The 18,657-nt window shown below is 46.8% G+C and overlaps 1 protein-coding gene and 1 long non-coding RNA gene across 5 annotated transcripts in view; one reads left to right on the forward strand and one right to left on the reverse strand.

Moving 5' to 3' along the window:
• The window catches only part of PCYT1B (phosphate cytidylyltransferase 1B, choline), a 123,950-nt gene extending 113,860 nt beyond the window's left edge, over positions 1-10,090 (forward strand). For 2 of the 4 annotated variants that reach the window (XM_081567922.1, XM_081567921.1), the window contains exons 8-12: positions 6,282-6,344; positions 8,820-9,009; positions 9,193-9,228; positions 9,408-9,530; positions 9,798-10,090. In XM_081567922.1, coding sequence (XP_081424048.1) covers positions 6,282-6,344; positions 8,820-9,009; positions 9,193-9,228; positions 9,408-9,529 — 411 coding nt within the window. In that variant the 3' untranslated portion in view covers position 9,530; positions 9,798-10,090. Of the gene's footprint in view, positions 1-6,281; positions 6,345-6,849; positions 9,010-9,054; positions 9,169-9,192; positions 9,229-9,407; positions 9,531-9,797 lie in introns of those variants that run through there. The other 2 variants (XR_014076239.1, XM_081567923.1) reach the window with 2 other exon arrangements.
• Positions 10,091-12,049: 1,959 nt separating this feature from the next.
• On the reverse strand, positions 12,050-12,747 carry LOC145537151 (uncharacterized). Its single transcript, XR_014076240.1, has 2 exons — positions 12,597-12,747; positions 12,050-12,411 (listed from the first exon to the last, which is right to left on the reverse strand). It is a non-coding gene; the product is annotated as an uncharacterized LOC145537151 (long non-coding RNA).
• Between the last annotated feature and the right edge of the window lie 5,910 nt (positions 12,748-18,657).

Genomic DNA, 18,657 nt, shown 5'->3' on the forward strand with positions numbered 1-18,657 from the left:
TATAAATGAAAACCTCTTAATACAGCAAAAGACTGAATGTAAATACCATTTCTCTTTGAAAATGCTATGCTGTGGTCTTCATTATTTGTTATAGTTCTAAAGTGCTTTTCTTCCCAGGAAGCTTATTACAAACTGTCTCCTGACCAGATTCAATTCAGCTCCTTTTGCAGGGGAACCACCCTTCAAAATGCACCAGAAACAACGGATCCGAGAGTTTGCAAATCAAGACCCAGAGTTGTTTTGCATGGATATTGCATTGTATGAAGTGTGACCCCACAGTTTATCATTAAGGATTCAAATCATTTCATCCCCTTAGGCAGAATATTCGCTTATAAGCTAGAGTCAAACTATAGTAGACAAGTTGTAGATTCTTTGAAAGTGGGCTTCTAATGGAAACGCTGACAATCCATTAACAGCAGGAGGGCTAATGGCTGCCTCTAAAAATATACCTAAAGATTACAGTAATAAAAACACATATTTTAAAGTGCCTGCTCGAATTTCAAGGATTTTTTTCTTATGTTGCTCTTAATAATAGGCCACCCTATCCTTTTGGCATTTGATTTTGTCTCATAAATGGGCTTAATCTAAGTTAATGCTGTTGTACTACAGCATTTTTTTTTCTGTCTGATTTTGAGGGGTTTGGATGTCATTTGACAAAATTATCAATGCCTTTAATGGAAGGTGAATAATTGGTGTATTTGTAGCATTATGGAATTTTAAATCTGGAAAGGATCTCAGTGATCAGCAAGGCATCTCTGTTGTGTCTGCTGGAGGAGATCTGAGCTCCTAAAAAGTTTATGGGCTAGAACTTAAAAAGGGAAGATAACTGCTGGGGAATTGTCGTGCCTGAGGTCTTTCTCATGAGACCCACTCTGGTCCCACCCCAGGAAGACTGCAGAGGAATCTAAAGGGCTTGATTACTGAGAATCTCATCATGACAGAGATGTGGGGAGAGGCCAGTGCTATGATCTTGGCAGACCAAGTTCCTACCTGCAGAGCCCAAGCAGTAGCCACAGCCGCCGCCGTGCTTCATCTGCAGAGTCAAGTCATTGGTGCCGTCTGACTTGGGAACTCAGTGGGGCCCAAGTCAGTCCAATGTGGGTCCTCAAACAAAAACTTTGGTTCCTGAAGCCTGGTCTGTCCCCACTCATGACAAGGAGCTGCGTTACAGCCCCCAGTCACTGCTGGGTGAAGCTCCCAGCCCCACCCAACCAGAAAGCTTGGCCAGAACACCTGGGAAGCTGCCCAGTCCAGCAATATTGAGCAGAGCCCAGCAGACAGCTGACAGACTGCACAGCAGAGCCAGTGGCACTGCTGAGCCAGGAAACTGAGGGTGCAGATCAGCTTGAGTAAGGACCACAAAAACAAAGCACCTCTCCAGCCTTCAGGTTGATTCTCCCACCATGCCTGGGAAGGGAAGCTAATTCACAGCCCCACTCATTGCTGAATACAGTGTGCAGCCCACCTGACCACAGAACTGAAGGACACTGGAAGCTGCATAGCCCATCCAACAGCACTTGAACAGAAAGCAAAACTGGTGGCCCTGTCTGGCCAGGGAATTCAGTACACAGTCTTGCCTTACTCAGGTCTCCAAAAACAAGTTGTACAAGCCCTGGGGCCTATTCTGCTGCCCTACCAAGAAAGAGAAGCTAATTCATAGCCCCACCAACTGCTGAGTGTTGTACCAGTCCTGAGCCTCTAGTAATCCTGACCAGAAAACCCAGGAAACTGTAGAGCCCAACCTACAGCTTCACTTGGAGAGGAGGTAAGAGATCTGTGCACTGGCAACTACAAGACACTGGTGAAACAAATCCAAGAAGACACCAATAAATGGAAAGATAACTCACGTTAATAGATTGAAAGAATTGTTAAAATGTCTGTACTACCCAAAGCCATCTATAGATTCAATGCAATTCCTATCAAGATTCCAATGGCATTTTTTTCACAGAAATATAAAAAAAGTCCTAAAATGTATATGAAACCATAAAAGACACCACCTAGACAGCCAAAGCAATCTTGAGAAAGAGAAAGTGGGAGGGCATCATACTTCTTGCTTTCAAGCTGTACTGTAAAGCTATATTAATCAAAATAGTATGGTAGTGGCATAGAAACAGACACATAGGCCAACAAAGCAGAATTGAGAGCCCAGAAGTAAACCCATGCAAGGGAGCCAAAAATACTCAATAGAGAAAAGACAATTATCTTCAATAAACGGTGCTGGAAAATTGGATAGTCACAGGTAAAAGAATGAAAGTAGACCTCTATCTTACAGCTCCACAAAAATTAACTTGAAATAGATTAAAGATTTTAATGTAAGATCATAATCCATAAAATTCCTGGTAGAAAATACCACAGAAAAGCTCCTTGACATGAGTCTTCGCAATGATTTTTTGGTTGGACACCTAAAGCACAAGCAACAAAATAAATGAGACTACATCAAACTAAAAAGCGTCTGCATGACCAAAGAAACCATCTACAGATTTAAAAAACAACCTACAGAAAGGGAAAAAAGTTTGCAAACCATATATCTGATAAGGTGTTAATATCTAAAATATATAAAGAACTCATACAACTGAGTAGCAAAAAACCAAGTAATCCAGTTTAAAAATGGGCAAAGGACCTGAATAGACATTTTTCCAAAAAAGATATACAAATGGTGAACAAGTACATGAAAACATTTCAACATCACTAAATCTATAGGGAAATGCAAATTGAAACCACAATGAGATATTACCTCATGCCTGTTAGAGTTGTTGTTCAGTCCCTAAGTTGTGTCCGACTCTTTGCAACCTCCTGGACTGCAGCACACCAGGCTTCTTTGTCCTTCAACATCTCCCAGAGTTTGCTCAAACTCATGTCCATTGAGTTGGTGATGCTAGTTCAGTTCAGTTCAGTTCAGTCACTCAGTCATGTCCAATTCTTTGCGACCCCATGAACTGCAGCACGCCAGGCCTCCCGGTCCATCACCAACTCCCGGAGTTTACCCAAACTCATGTCCATCGAGTCAGTGATGCCATCCAGCCATCTCATCCTCTGTCGTCCCCTTCTCCTCCTGCCCCCAATCTTTCCTAGCATCAGGGTCTTTTCCAATGAGTCAACTCTTTGCATGAGGTGGCCAAAGTATTGGGAGTTTCAGCTTCAGCATCAGTCCTTCCAATGAACACCCAGGACCGATCTCCTTTAGGATGGACTGGGTGGATCTCCTTGTAGTCCAAGGGACTCTCAGGAGTCTTCTCCAACACCGCAGTTCAAAAGCATCAATCCTTCGGCGCTCAGCTTTCTTCACCATCCAACTCTCACATCCATACATGACCACTGGAAAAACCATAGCCTTGACTAGACGGACCTTTGTTGGCGAAGTAATGTCTCTGCTTTTTAATATGCTGTCTAGGTTGGTCATAACTTTCCTTCCAAGGAGTAAGCGTCTTTTAATTTCATGGCTGCAATCACCATTTGCAGTGATTTTGGAGCCCCCCAAAATAAAGTCTGCCACTGTTTCCCCATCTATTTGCCATGAAGTGATGGGACCGGGTGCCATGATCTTAGTTTTCTGAATGTTGAGCTTTAAGCCAACTTTTTCACTCTCCTCTTTCACTTTCATCAAAAGGCTCTTTGGTTCTTCTTCGCCTTCTGCCATAAGGGTGGTGTCATCTGCATATCTGAGGTGATTGATATTTCTCCTGGCAATCTTGATTCTAGCTTGTGCTTCTTCCAGCCCAGTGTTTCTCATGATGTACTCTGCATAGAAGTTAAGTAAGCAGCGTGATAATATACAGCCTTGACGTACTCCTTTTCCTATTTGGAACCAGTCTGTTGTTCCATGTCCAGTTCTAACTGTTGCTTCCTGTACATACAGATTTCTCAGGAGGCAGGTCAGGTGGTCTGGAATTCCCATTTCTTTCAGAATTTTCCACAGTTTCTTGTGATCCACACAGTCAAAGGCTTTGGCATAGTCAATAAAGCAGAAATAGATGTATAGAAGTTTTCAATTTTTATATAGCCAAACACTAATCTTGTTTTTAATGGTTTCTTCCTTTGCTTTTATGCTTCCACACCCAAAGGTATTTCTACATCACGAATCTTACCATACCCCTCTATTGATTACTATCTTCCAGGGGCTCTTCCCAAGAAATCCATCCTCCTCCTGGTGCTCTAGCTTCAACTACTGTTACCCTATAGGCACTGGGAGGTCCAGTCAAGCCAAGCAGTTATGCTTAGCACTGCCTACTTATCACCCTCTGCTTGGAAAGCCACTCCCACAGGCTCAACACCCCTTTCCACCCCTTCTTCCCCATGTCACTGAAGCCCCAGTTTGGATATGACCACCAAATTACCCTTTTCTTCCCCTTCTTATAACAGCACCAGGTCCCCAAGATCTCAGTAGTAGTTTGTAAAATGAAAAACTCAAATGATAAGCAAAGTCTAAGAGGGCTAACAGGAGAATTGGCTCTCAGAGCCAGTTTAGAGCAGAGGATTGGAGCAAGCAGCTAGGGGCTGAGGCTCTACAAGGAGCAGTGATGACAAACTAGAGGACAGAGCCCAGGTAGCCTGGGGAGGATGCTCGGGCATGGGGAACAGAGTGCTCGAGGGCTGAGGCCTGGGTCAGGGGCTCAGTGCCAGGACTAGGTTCCTCAGAGGCTAGAGGACAGTGTTGCAGAAGAGCTTGACTCTGAAAGCACCAGGCAACAGTCACCGGAGGTCCCAAACTGGGAAAGCCATCTTATCACTCCGACCTCCTCCAGCCCCACGGTTTCCTACACCAGCCAGTGGCATCAGCTTTCTTGTTTCACGGGCCAGAAACTAGTCACTTGATTCTGCTTCCTCCCACACCCCACATCCCACCTGTCACGAGTCCTGTTGGCTCCACTTTCAAAATGGAGCCAGACCATATACCCAGCTTTCCTGGTGGCTCAGTCAGTAAAGAATCTGCCTGAAATGCAGAAGACCACCTGCTAATGCAGGAGACTGGGTCCGATCCCTGGGTTGGGAAGATCCCCTGGAGAAGGGAATGGCAACCCACTTCAGTATTCTTGCTGGGAAATCCCATGGACAGAGGAGTCTGGCAGGCTATAGTCCATGGGGTTGCAAAGAATCAGACACGAGCAAGCGACTAAACCACCACCACCAAATACCGCATGATTCCATTTAGATGACATTCTGCAAAAGGCAAAACTCTAAGGACAGAAAACACTTCTGCGGCCCAAGGATGGGGTTCAGGGGGTGACTACAAATGATCTCAGTAACTCGATGGTAGTGGTAGTCACAAAACTGAAGGCATTTATCAAAATTCTCAGAACTGTACCTTAAGAAGCTTAACTGGGAATTATTAAGTAAACCTTAATAAAACAACAGGAAAAAAACATACCATAACTCTAGCCATTTCTCACAATGCTCACAGCCGTCATCTCAGTCCAGGGCGCCATCATCCTCTTGGGTTCTTACTGAGGGCTCTTCACTGTCCCTTGCTCCTGCCTTCGCTTCACTGTCATCTGTTCCTAGCACAGCAGCCCCAGGGGTCCCCTTTAAACCATAAGTCCGTGTTTTTCTTTTATTCAGAACTCCAGAGCTAAAGGAACTCTCCAGAGCTTTCTCTATTCCTCAAAGGCCAAGTTTACACCGGGCCACCAAGACCCTGCAGGCCACAGCCCTCTGTTACTCTGTAGAGACCTCCTGCTAGCCCCGCGCATGCCCCTACTCGCCCTCCTGGCTTGTCCCGGGACATGTACCCTGTGCTCCCTTCTTGGGGTTCTGTCTGGAACGTGCTTCTCCCTGATTTCCATCCCCCTGGTCCTCTCCCCATCACCTCTTTCAGGCCTCTGCTCGACTCACAGTTGCCGTCCATCCACCTCCCCGGGCCCCACCCCAATCTGCTAACCTCTCTTGCTTTTTCTCCCAGACCATAGTCTCGTCTGATGTACTCATATTTTGTTTACTCTGTGATTCCTCCCTTCCTCCCCATGAGGAGAGGGGTTTTTTGCTGTATTTCCTGCTGCCCTTCCACCCGTCACATCACAGACAGCAGTCAGATTGGGAGAGGGGGAATAGGGCGGTGAGAAGGGGTGACTTCCAAGAACCAGCCGTGATAATAATCGGATGTGGCAGCATCTTCCTGCCCCGGAATCTCACTCAGCACTGCCCACCCCCGCCCCAAGACAGTCTGGGGGACACAGGCTGTCATACTAGCCTGTGTTTGTGTGTGCTGCCATCCTTCCTGCCTTGTTTGCTTCCCTGCCCTGCACATGGCTCCTTTAACACATGCCTTCTCTCCCTTCTTTCTCTAGAAGCAGATGTTCCAGGAGAGGAGCAGCCGGATGCTGCACGCCTTGTCCCCGAAGCAGAGCCCTGTGAGCAGCCCCACCAGGAGCCGGTCCCCTTCCCGCTCCCCATCACCCACCTTCTCGTGGCTACCGCACAAACCCTCACCCCCCTCCTCACCTAAAGCCGCCTCAGCCTCCATGAGCAGCATGAGTGAGGGGGATGAGGATGAGAAGTAAAGGCTGCTGGCTGACAACCAGAGCCCCCGCCACACGAGAGCCCCCACCACATGGGGCGGGGGGGGGGCGGGGGGGGCATGGGGGTGCCCTGAGTGGGGGGAGGGCAACAGTCGCTGGCTGTGCAGCTCAGCCCAGGACATAGCTCCCCTCGGGACCAGCTCCCCCTCAGTCTCCACTCTGCCCCAAACCCAGGCTCTGCATGGAGATTTCCAGGCGGGCAATCTATACAGACCTTCTTAGCATCATCTAGAACCACCCTACTTTAACCTTGCTAAGGAAAGAGGCAGAGCACCCCCGGGAGACTCGCACTGAGTGGGGTGTCTTCTGCTTTGGTCCTTACTCCCACCCCCACCAGGTACACCACCCATGGAAGCGGCTGTACCCGAAGTCTGCTCCTTTCAGCTCCTAAGGGCCATGCACGTTGCCTCCCACCGCCCAAGCGCTGCCAGAATAAAGTTATTTCCAGTAGAGGTGGCACAGTGCTTCTGAAATAGTCAAGCTACAAACGCCAGCCTTCTCAGTTTAGCCACTGAGACCAGAGGTTGCAACGCATCAGTCCTTTGCAGTTTAGGAACGTGGCGTCTAGACCAAGCCTTGCTTTAGTCCAGATATATCCCAGGTCACCTAGTGTGAACCTCAACTTCTCATGCCAAGGACAGTTCTTTCCAGGAGAACGCTCCCTAAGGCCTAGTGTCTTCTCCTGGCTGTACTCTTTCATCACTGGTTTGACTTCCTTGTTTTCTAGAAATTACCTTAGTCTGTGGGAAATGCAAGAGAACATCCTATAGACGTATACACACAAGGAGCCGCTCTGCGTTGGCTCCGAGTTTAGCAGATGGTTGCTGTTTCCTGAAGCTTCTCCTTCAAAGATGCTGTCATGGAATGGCTTTTCCCATTTCTGACCACTGAACAGTTCCGCAGACCTCAAGCAGCAGTTTGATGGCCCAAGCCACAAAGTATACCAATAGGGGGTGCTACCTGCACATACCTGTTCTATGTATGCTCCCAAGACGCCATCCAGGGTGTGTACCATATGCAACAAGTCAGTGGTGGCGGCATTTTATACTATCCCCCTCTCCTGCTCCCACCCTAATACCCCACTGAAATCCTTGGGCTTCAGAACTACCTGGTTCCCTTGGGACTTGGGCACCTTGTCAAAAGCTCATCCTGCATTCCTGCAGAAATGTCTTGTCCCAGCCAAGAAATCGGCGGGTGGTGCTCATGGCCTCCCATCATCACTGCAGGTAGAGGACGGCTCTGAGAGTTTCACTGAGCACGGTGGGAGCCTCAGCCTCTGAACGGGCCAGGCAGTCCTGTAGTTACTCCCAGCCTTAGGCTTCAAGTGGGTTGAAGACGCTAAGCTTTCCCACTGAGGTGTCTGACGTTGCTCTCTGCTAAGCACGGGTAGACGCAAGCAGGTAGAGGCGAGGGGTGGGAGCACACGCCTGGGTAGAAGCGGCATCGTCTGGCTGTGCCATTGGAGCCAGGGACCCAGAACAGTGACACACGGGCAGAGCCCAGCATCCCTTGGGACAGAAACACTCCCTTTCAGAGGCCTTGGGAACTAGCCTTCTGGGAGACACATGGGGCAACCAAGGAAGGAAGGTGGCATGTCTTTCCCCTCGCACTGGGGTTGAACTACCTCCCTGCCCACCTGGAGATAGTAGGGTTTGCTGGGAAGCAGAACCATGAGGCTCAGCTGGCTTGGGCACTCCGTTGTTCCTGGCAGTTTTTCTAGAACTCTGTCGAGCATTCACATGGGACAGAGAGCTGGTGGGAAGATGGCGCGTGAGAAGAAAATTTCTTGCTGCCATCAAGGCCCAGAGCATTGCCCCGTGTTTCCACTGTGCCATGTGGTCTCTCTCCCACCGTGTTCCCCAGGCACACCGGGCATATATGCCCCCGTCTCCCAAGCACTGACAGGAGGCAGCGGCCAGCTGCACAAGGCAGTGGGAACAAGGGACGAGAAAAGGAGAACGAGGTGCCTGGAGGGAGGAGAGAAGCTTCAAGAAAATCTGCATGCTTGATTCATGTGAGGGCCTCCCTCTGTAGGAGAAACTCTTGGGAATGCCTTTTCTGGTTCTAGGCTCCGGCCCAGAGCAGATAAACCCACATATGTTTACCTGATTCCTGCTCCGGAGCAAACAGCTTGGCATTGACGCACCAGGCGGCCTCTAACTTTGCAGGCCTTACACACCACGCTGACATGTACTGCCACTATGACTCACATTCAGTGCCAGGGACAGGCCATCACAACCCACACTCGGGTTCTAAGTCTCACCCCAGGCCCCCCTTCTGACCGTTAACAATACCTCCCCTCCCAAGGCTGCAAGATTAATGAGAAGGAATGGGGGAGTCTGCAACCCAATCTTTGATGCTTCCTGGCCACCAGCTTCTCCCTGCCCCTCCTCCCCTGCCTGGGAGGAGATGCGGTGGCTGGCTGGCCACGGTCATGGCCCCGAGGGAGTTAAGGCTGGACTGGGAGCAGTACCAAGTGTGACTCAAGCTCTGAGAGGTAAGCAGAAATGCCAGAAGGCAAGGAAATGTTCTTTTGCCCTAGACAGGGAAGGAAGCTTCAGACTGAGGGCTGAAGGACAGCAATTTAGGTTGTGGAAGAAGGCAGGATACATGAAGAAGGGCAAGTGTGGGGGCGCAGTGCCTGTCCGCTCCCTTACAGGGGTTGCTCACTCCCTAACAGGTGAAGAAGGGAGGCTTCCTTTCACTGACAGCCAAGGTTAGTGGGTACCCGTGCAGTTTGTGGGTTCCCCCTGCCCAGCTTTCCCATTTCAGCCCTTCTCCATCAGCTGTCACATCTTCCTCCTGGGGAACCCAAAATCCAATGTTCACCAGCTAAAAACCCAGGGCAATTGTAATGTCCGAGTCACACTGAATGGCCCGTTTCTGGCAAGCCAGCTCCCATGGGCCAGGACTTGGCAAAGGCAAAGGCAACCAACCTTAAGAGGAGTGATCCTGAGACCCAAGTCCGCCTTCTGACCTGCTCTGCGGGGAAGACACACAGCTGCAGGACGGCCTGAGGTTGGAGTTACTGAGAGGCCATCCTTGGCGGGAGGGATGGGAAGAGCGTGGATTCCTCCTCTCCGTCTTGGGACTTATCAGCCAGGCACGCCCCGGGGAGAGAGACCCAAGATGGCGATATAGACTCAGCTGAATCCGATGAGCCCAAAGGGAACAGAGATGTCCCTGTTCCCCAGGCATCTGGTCAGCACTAGTCTTGGCCATCAGATTTTTCTTCTTTTAACAAAAGAGCTCATGAGGCATTCTGCAACTTCTACTTCTCTCTAGACGAGTTTTTTTGTTGTGTCACTGCGATGTGTCCCGGGACAAAGCCATAAGAAGAGCATACATACTTCAGACTATGCTGTACATATAAGACAAGACGATGACAACTCGTCTGGGTTAAAGCACGACCTTAAGCCCAAGCGTTTGCTCTGGTGCTGAATCATGCGAACTTCCGGAATCAGCCCCTACCCCCTCCTACCCCTGCAGCTCCCTCTCCGCGCTCCAAACCCACTCCTGCTTCCCAACAGGACATGGCATTCTCAACTTGTTTATAAATAAAGGGATGCAGAATTGCACTTTTTGCCTATTGTGTTTCTTAAAAGTGTGCTGCTGTATGTTCCTACTTACGAGCTCTGGTGCAATATGGAAAAGCAGAGGCGTAGCCATGGTCCTGCCTCCGCCCAGCTGGGCCCAGCCCTGAATGATGGGTCTGTTGCCGGGCAGCACAGGCCAAGCCTGGAGCTGCCAGCCAGTTCATGCCTGACAAGGAAACAACCTAAAGGTCCATTAACAGGTGAGTAGATAAAGAAGATGTGGTGTATATAGACAATGGAATAGTACTCAGCCATAAAAAAGAACAAAATAATGCCATTTGCAGCAACATGGATGCAACTAGACTGTCATACTAAGTAAAGTAAATCAGAAAGTCAAATACCATATGCTATCACTTGTAAAGGGAATCTAAAATATGGCACAAATAAACCTATCTGCGAAACAAACAGACTCATGGACATAGAGAACAGGCTTACGGTTGCCAAAGAGAGGGGGGTATGGGAGGGATGGATTGGGGTTTTGGGGTTAGTAGATGGATAAACAAGGTCCTACTGTACAGCACAGGGAAATATATCCAATCTCCTGGGATAAACCTTAATGGAAAAGAATATAAAAAAAGTATGTGTGTAACTGAGTCACTTTGTTGTACAGCAGAGATTAGCACAATATTGTAAACCAATGATAATTCAATAAGAAAATAGCTGGTTGGGATCACTTACCTGGAGGGGAGGTCATGCCAGGGGCCCAGCCATGACCCTGAGTTGTAGGCTCCACTGCCAACTTGCTTTCTGACCTCTGTCAAAGCCCTTCACTTTTCTGACCTCAGTGTCTGCTTTTGTAAAATGAAGGGATTAGAGGAAATGGTTTCTGAGGTCTCCTTTGCCTGCAGAAGTCTCTGAATTCAGGAGGCAGGCTCCATGGTCCCTAAACTTCTCCAGCTATGATGCTGTCACTGAGGCACCAAGACAAAGGGCTCACCCCTCGCTAGGAGACTGGGGAGCTGGCCTGGGGCCTCCACACCCAACCGCATAGGGGCCACTTTCACACTGCAGCCTCTGCAGGTTCTTGGGTTCTACCCACCATTCTTATCTTGCCACCTACAGCTTTTCACTTGGTCCTGAACACTGGAGTGTGGCCATTTTGACCACTTTTCCATCTTTGGGGCAAAGCTTCTTTCATGGGCTGCTAGCAGAGAGATGGGAGTAGAGGTACTAAATCAGGATTCTAAAGGTCAACAAATTAAGGCAGACTGTTGTTCTCAGCATTGTGGTGGTGCCCTCCACTAGTGGAATTTAGGAGCTTCTACTAACTTCAGTGGGCTTCCCTGATGGTTCAGTGGTAAAGAATCCACCTACCAATGCAGGAGATGTGGGTTCCATCCCTGGATCAGGAAGATCCCCTGGAGATGGAAATGACAACCCACTCCAGTATTCGTGCCTGGAGAATCCCATGGACAGAGGAGCCTGGTGAGCTACAGTCCATGGGGTCACAAAAGAGTCAGACACTACTGAGCGACTAAACAACAACAATTAACTCCATTGGCATGGTCTAGCTCTTTGAAACAACAACAGTTCTAACATTAGCCTAGACTCTAGAAGAAATGGAACCAGGCCTGCAGGCAGCAAGGGAATTCATTTAAAAACAGAATACCTATCCTTCATAGACCACAGTACCTGGCTTTCCCCACACAGATCAAACATGTCCTTGACAGGCTGGATTTAGAGTAACTCAACTCTGACATTTCTCTCCCTCTCCACCCCCCACACATGGAACCACCAAAGACCTTTTTCTTTTTGTCCTTTGGACAAAGTGCTGAGGAAGCTGATCTTCAGTTCTTAGTCCTCAGCCAGTCCTTATCCTCCAGTGTCTGGCTATCCTCCCAGTCTGGCCCCCAGCCCTCCAGGACCTCACCTCCCACCCTCCTCACACACCTGCCTCTTCCCTTCCTTTCTTCCCTCCCACCCACAGATACACACATCTGCTTTTTCCAGCTAGCTGATTTTATTGTATTCAACATCCATATACTATGATGGTCTCAGATTTGTCCCTATGTCTTTGACTATTTCTTCATTGCTTCTTCCAAAGACACAGCTTGTTCTAGTGCTTTGGCCCAGGCTCTGCATTTAGGGTCTTCACAGGAAGTTACTTTGAATGGTTGGATTTTCCATTTCTGCTTATTCATGCTCAGCGTGTGCTTATATGATTTGTTTTTCAGGTTGTGGTAACAGATGAATGTCGTAGGTCTTATGCTGATGTTAGATATTCCTGGATAACAGGGGGATGATTGAGGTTTTTCTCTTGACTTCTTTCGAGGGGTCCTTTTTACTCTCATGTTTTCCTGCACCTGAAAAGGCAACAGGCTGAGTCAGCAGGACTTTGGTTTGGGAGAGGAGGATGGGAATGTTATAGGAAAGGGGGCCTCATGGGTAGAGATGGGACTTGAGGCAGGCATTTGTGCCTGGCAAGGGTAGGATAGGAGTCTTGGGGAGATCTATGGGGAGGAGAGGAACATGGGTAGGGTTATCTGACCTTGGTCTTCGATTGACAGGAAGTCCATTGTTCTCTCTTCTTTTCGATTATTGGAGCTAGCTGTTCTGCGTTTGAGTTTTCTCTGTTTATGTTAACCTTCTCTGGTGTGCAATTCTCATCAGCCATAGTTAAACCTCTCACAGGGTATCCCACGGCTCCTGGCCTCTCTCTATATATATACCCTCCCCCAAAGGGGAGCCACACCCTTCAGCTTTGTTTGCTCATCAAGGAGCTCCCCTAGCCAATAGTAGCCTTGCACCTCACAAAGCCCCACTCCTGACACCTCTGTGTGGGGGTGGGGGGTGGGGTGGGGTGGGGGACAAGATGCTGTGGTTGGGAAAAAAAAGGATTATTTCCTCAGTACCCCTAAAGATCCATGCCTACATTACTTGCTACCCCTCCTCATTTCCCCATCTTCAATTATGGTGGGTCTCATGGCAGGGAGAGTGTTTTCTCCAAGACATTCTCCACAGCCACTCCCATTCAGTGGTTCATTCTCTTCTCTGCCATCCTTTACTATAACCTACCATTGTGGATGTCTTACCTAAAATCCCTCCAACATAATGTGGCCTTATTTAATTCTCTGGGGATATGTGAATCATTCTACTTTCCCCCAGCAAAGTTCCCTCTTGTGCCTGTTTTTGTATGGCCCGTGAACGAAGAAAGTTTCCGTTGTTCTTGTTTGTTTCTACATCTTTATTTATAAATACTAATTTGGCTGCACTGGGTCTCAGTTGCAGCACGCGGGATCTTTAGCTGTGGCATGTGGGAAAACGGCATAACAAAACTCATGTTTAAAAGTAATTAGCCTCCAATTAAAATACATAAATTAATATAAAAAAAGAACTCAAGTAAAAACCTGAAAATAAAGAACCAGTAAAATCTGAATATATCATTAAGAGCATAAACATCAGCAGGTGCTAATGGATCTTTATGTTAGGCCCTTTACTGGCATAACTTATCAGTTCAGTTCAGTCGCTCAGTCCTGTCCGACTCTTTGAGACCCCATGGACGGCAACACACCAGGCCTCCCTGTCCATCACCAACTCCCGGAGCTTACTCAAACTCATGTCCATCGAGTTGGTGATGCCATCCAGCCATCCCTTCCTATGTCGTCCCCTTCTCCTTCTGCCTTCAATCTTTCCCAGCATCAGGGTCTTTTCCAAGGAGTCAGTTCTTTGCATCAGGTGGCCAAAGTATTGGAGTTTCAGCTTCAGCATCAATCCTTCCGATGAATATTCAGGACTGATTTCCTTTAGGATGGACTGGTTGGATCTCCTTGCAGTCCAAGGGACTCTCAAGAGTCTTCTCCAACACCACAGTTCAAAAACATCAATTATTTGGCTCTCAGCTTTCTTTATGGTCCAACTCTCACATCCACACATGACTACTGGAAAAACCATAGCTTTGACTAGACGGACTTTTGTTGGCAAAGTAATGTCTCTGCTTTTTAATATGCTATCTATGTTGGTCATAGCTTTTCTTCCAAGGAGCAAGTGTCTTTAAATTCATGGCTGCAGTCACTGTCTGCAGTGATTTTGGAGCCCAAGAAAATGAAGTCTGTCACTGCTTCCATTGTTTCCCCATCTATTTGCCATGAAGTGATGGGACCAGATGCCATGATTTTCATTTTTTGAATGTTGAGTTTTAAGCCAGCTTTTTCACTCTCCTCTTTCACTTTCACCAAGAGGCTCTTTAGTTCCTCTTCACTTTCTGCCATAAGGGTGGTGTCATCTGCATATCTGAGGTTATTGATATTTCTCCCGGCAATCTTGATTCCAGCTTGTGCTTCATCCAACCCAGCATTTCACATGATATACTCTGCATATAAATTAAATAAGCAGGGTGACAGTATACAGCCATGACATACTCCTTTCCTGATTTGGAAGCAGTCTGTTGTTTCATGTCTGGTTCTAACTGTTGCTTCTTGACCTGCATACAGATTTCTCAGAAGACAGGTAAGCTGGTCTGGTATTCCCATCTCCTGAAGAATTTTCCAGTTTCTTTATATCTACACAGTCAAAGGCTTTGCCATAATCAATATAGCAGAAGTTTGCTTTTTCGATGATCCAACAGATGTTGGCAATTTGATCTCTGGTTCCTGTGCCTCTCCTAAATCCAACCTGAACATCTGGATGTTCACAGTTCATGTACTGTTGAAGCCTGGCTTGGAGAATTTTGAGCACTACTTTGCCAGCGTGTGAGATGAGTGCAACTGTGTGGTAGTTTGAACATTCTTTGGCATTGGAATGAAAACTGATCTTTTCCAGTCCTGTAGCCACTGCTGAGGTTTCCAAATTTGCCGGCCTATTGAGTGCAGCACTTTCACAGCATTTAACAGAGGGCCTGAAAAACTATGGACAGAGGTGCCATAACTTATATTCTAGAAAAAAAACACCATATTGGTTGAATGTCAGCTGCAGTTGACCAGATGTGGGAAATTTAAGAAATGTTCAAAGTAGGGTTGACTTGTTTCCTGTGAGCAATTTTTACTCTCCTTATCTTCATAATCTTTCTTGCAAGGCAGGGAAAGGCATTAATCTGGAAGGTTACTGTACTCTCTTCATAGAAGCAGAGTTCTGATGGAGGGAATAGACAGAACTAAGATACTTGATATGTAACCTTCTGTTTTAAAAGAATGAATCCATACCTGAAAGAGGGGATACTTTACCTTTTCCACAGGGACCTTTTCAACTTCTTAGACTTGCAAATAAACTTGTCACTCAAGAATTTCTAAGTTCAAAGAAAACCTGTCATCTTCTGCTATACACATACACGGATGTGACTCATTAGCAGGACATGACTCATTACATAGCTTGAGGTGATAACCAGACTTTGTCTGATAATCCTGTTCCACTGGACAGATGTTGACAAGATGCCATTCACTGGCCTGACCATATCAGTACATTGACACAACTGAGTCATTTTTTCCCCATGTTTTCCCCATATCAGGTACCCAGGGATTAAGGACAGAGGAAAGAAGTTGAAGAGGAATGTGTGTTAGTTTCCTATTGCTATAACAACTTCAATGGCTTAAAACAACACAGGGGTATTATTTTACAGTTCTGGAGGTCAGAGGTCCAAAGTATGTCTTTCTGGACTAAAATGAAGGTGTTTGCAGGGCTGCATTCCTATCTAGAAGCTCTAGGGGAGAATTCATTTTCCTTGCCTTTTCTAGCCTGCATTCCTTGGCTTGTGGCCCCCTTCCATCCTCAAAGCCAGCAATGACCAGGCCAGTCCTTCTCACATCATATCACTCTGACACTCCTTCTGTCTCTCCCCTCTACAAAGAGCCCTTATATTATCCAGGACACTCTCCCTATTTTAAGGTCATCAGCAACTTTAATTCCTTCTTGCTAGAAAACAGAACACACTCCCAGGTTCTGAGAATTGGGATGTGAACTATTGAATGCTTCTGCATCCATCACTGTTGTTGAAATCATTAACATGTTTATTTTGTTTGAGCACTAGCAAATTCTGTTTGGACAAGAATGCCAGAAAACAATAAGAGTAGCATTAGCTTAGAGTTTCTTGCACAGCAAAGCTGCTCAGTTGCCCCAAATCCAAACTGGCAAGGCCTTTTCTCTCTTTTTAAGTATTTTCCAATTACCTGTTAAATAGAACATCCATGATCTTAGGCCTGCTCTGTGCCAGGGAAACAGGATTTTCTGCTGCCAGAATTTTAGCTATTCTCAGAGGCTGGTCTGTGGTTGGCACCTGATCAGTGGTTTTCAATCCTGTCACACCTTAGAATCTCTTAGGGAATTCAAAAGACTTCCCAGACACCATCTGATGAATCCAAAATGGTGCACAGAACTTGGAGATTCTGATGTGGTCAGGTTGAGACCCTCTGGCCTGTAGTTAATACTTCACCTCAAGGAACAAAGTGAGTCTCTGAGATAACTGGATTCAAAGAGGTTTAAGATCAATGCCTTTTGTAGCAAAGATGAGAAGTGATGCACCAAGCAGCTGTAACAGGAAATAGTCTAAGATATCCTTCTGTTATTATTTTTTAATCCAAAGAGAGACAATTATGTTGATGAAAATATCATCAGTAGGCAGGGGGCAAAGGATTCATTTTAAGACCTACATTTAGAAAGGACAAGGGCACCATCAAGCACCCAGCCCAATGACTGGAGAAAAAGGGTACTCGGTGTTAATTTTAAAAACTCAACAGCGAGTAATGGATGCATATAGCTACACTGTCCAATATGGTCACCATGAACCCCACGTGGCTATTAAAATTTAAACAAATACCAATTAAAAATTCAGTTCCTCAGTTCAACTACCCACATTTCAAGTGTACAGGTGGCTAGTAGCAGCCATATTGGTCAGCAAAGAGAACACTCTCAACCTCACAGAGTTCTAGTGGTGGCCAGAGGTCTACAGCAACCCTTCCCAGAGGCAACCCCTCCTACGTGATGCCTTATGGTTTATTAATGTCATCAAAGAGTTCATCTCTGTGTTATTATGATGTGAACATCCGAAAATACCAGCAGATAATCATTTGTTAACATTCACTATTGGAAAGAATTTTGCAATGAAGGACAAGTAAGTAAAAATGGACACTACAGTACAATGTTCTGCAGCAGCTTCATGAACCACAGACTCTTGAGTGGGGGTCTCTTTGTGAGTTTTAAACCATACTTACCTCCTGAATTCAAAACAGGGCAGAAGTGGCTGCTACAAAAATGCTCTTCCGCAGTTGTGAATGACATCTTAGCACAGTGACTGACTGTTGGTAAAATACAGATGGACAATTTAACCTGGCAAGAACCTTAGAACCAGGCAGTCCAACTCCCTAACAGATGAAGAAACTAAAGCACAGTTAACAGCTGGCTGGTAGTGGAACCAAGGCAAACACACTGATTTCCTGACATTAACGCTCCCCAAGAATCATTCAAACCCAAGTTTCTCACCTTAAACTTTCCAGAAGTTTTGGTTTTTAGTGATGAATGCACAGGACAGCAGTTATATAGCTCTCAAATTTTAAAAAGACACCCGCTCACCAGTGAATGCATAGTAAAATAGTGACACATTGGTAACGCACATGGAGACTCTCTTAGTTATTCAGTAAGTCCTAATTTCAGCCAAGTGCCCTTGGAGGCACTGGGTTCTCTGGTGTCAATGCTGCACCAGCTGCTCAGAAAAGACCATGGAACCCACAGCTCTTTCATTGAAAATTTCAAGTTTTCTATCTTCTACATGTTCTGTATGGCAAAAGTTTCCAACTTACCTTTTAAAAAGAATTCTGCTGGGGCATCTGTTAAAACCAAGATTTCAAGGCCTCCATCCCAAAGAATCTAGATCAGTACAGCTCACCCAGAGCCCAGGAATCTGCATTTAATCAGCATCTCAGGTAATTCTAGTATAGGTGGTCCATGGCCAGTCAAGACCAATTTCCCCAGGACAGTCCTGGTTTACACCTGTTGACATGGCTTTTATAGCGTAATTAGTAACCATGCTTTCTCACAGTCAAAAGTGTCCTGGCTTGTGACGGAGTCCTTGGGCCTAGAAAAGAAAACAACGGTCTCAAAGGCCCTTGCTGAATCATCTAACTTCGGGGAAAACAAAACCGAACTTTAAGCCCCGACTTGATGCTCCGGGCAGGTTGCATCTACCTGGGACTTACCACCCGCTGCCCAAAACCTCCCACCCCTTATTCAACTACAAATGCTACCTCAACTCGATTACCCAAAACGTCCCACCTAACGTTTCCACAAACCTCCCTTTAAATATGAAGCCTCCCTGATCCCTCGCGCACTCAGCCTGGTTGTTAGACAGACTGTCGCCCCTCCTTGCCTGAATAAAGGTAACCTACCTCCGTTGAGGTCGTCGCTCCTTTTCTGCCTCAGCCCGAACTATACCTTACAGCTTGGCCAGTATATATTGGTCCCTTTCCTCCAATCCTTGGATAGTATGAAAAATACTGCTATAACATATGGTATTTTTCATAATAACATAAGATTTACTGCTAAAACTGTTAAGTAGTTCCTCTGCCAATAGGATGCCTCCCTGCAACCCCCGCCCCCACTCACTGCCACAAAGGTCAGTTCCATGA

The sequence above is a fragment of the Giraffa tippelskirchi genome, chromosome X (genome assembly GCF_054371585.1).
Source record: "Giraffa tippelskirchi isolate mGirTip1 chromosome X, T2T-mGirTip1v1.2.pri, whole genome shotgun sequence".
NCBI lineage: Eukaryota > Metazoa > Chordata > Mammalia > Artiodactyla > Giraffidae > Giraffa > Giraffa tippelskirchi.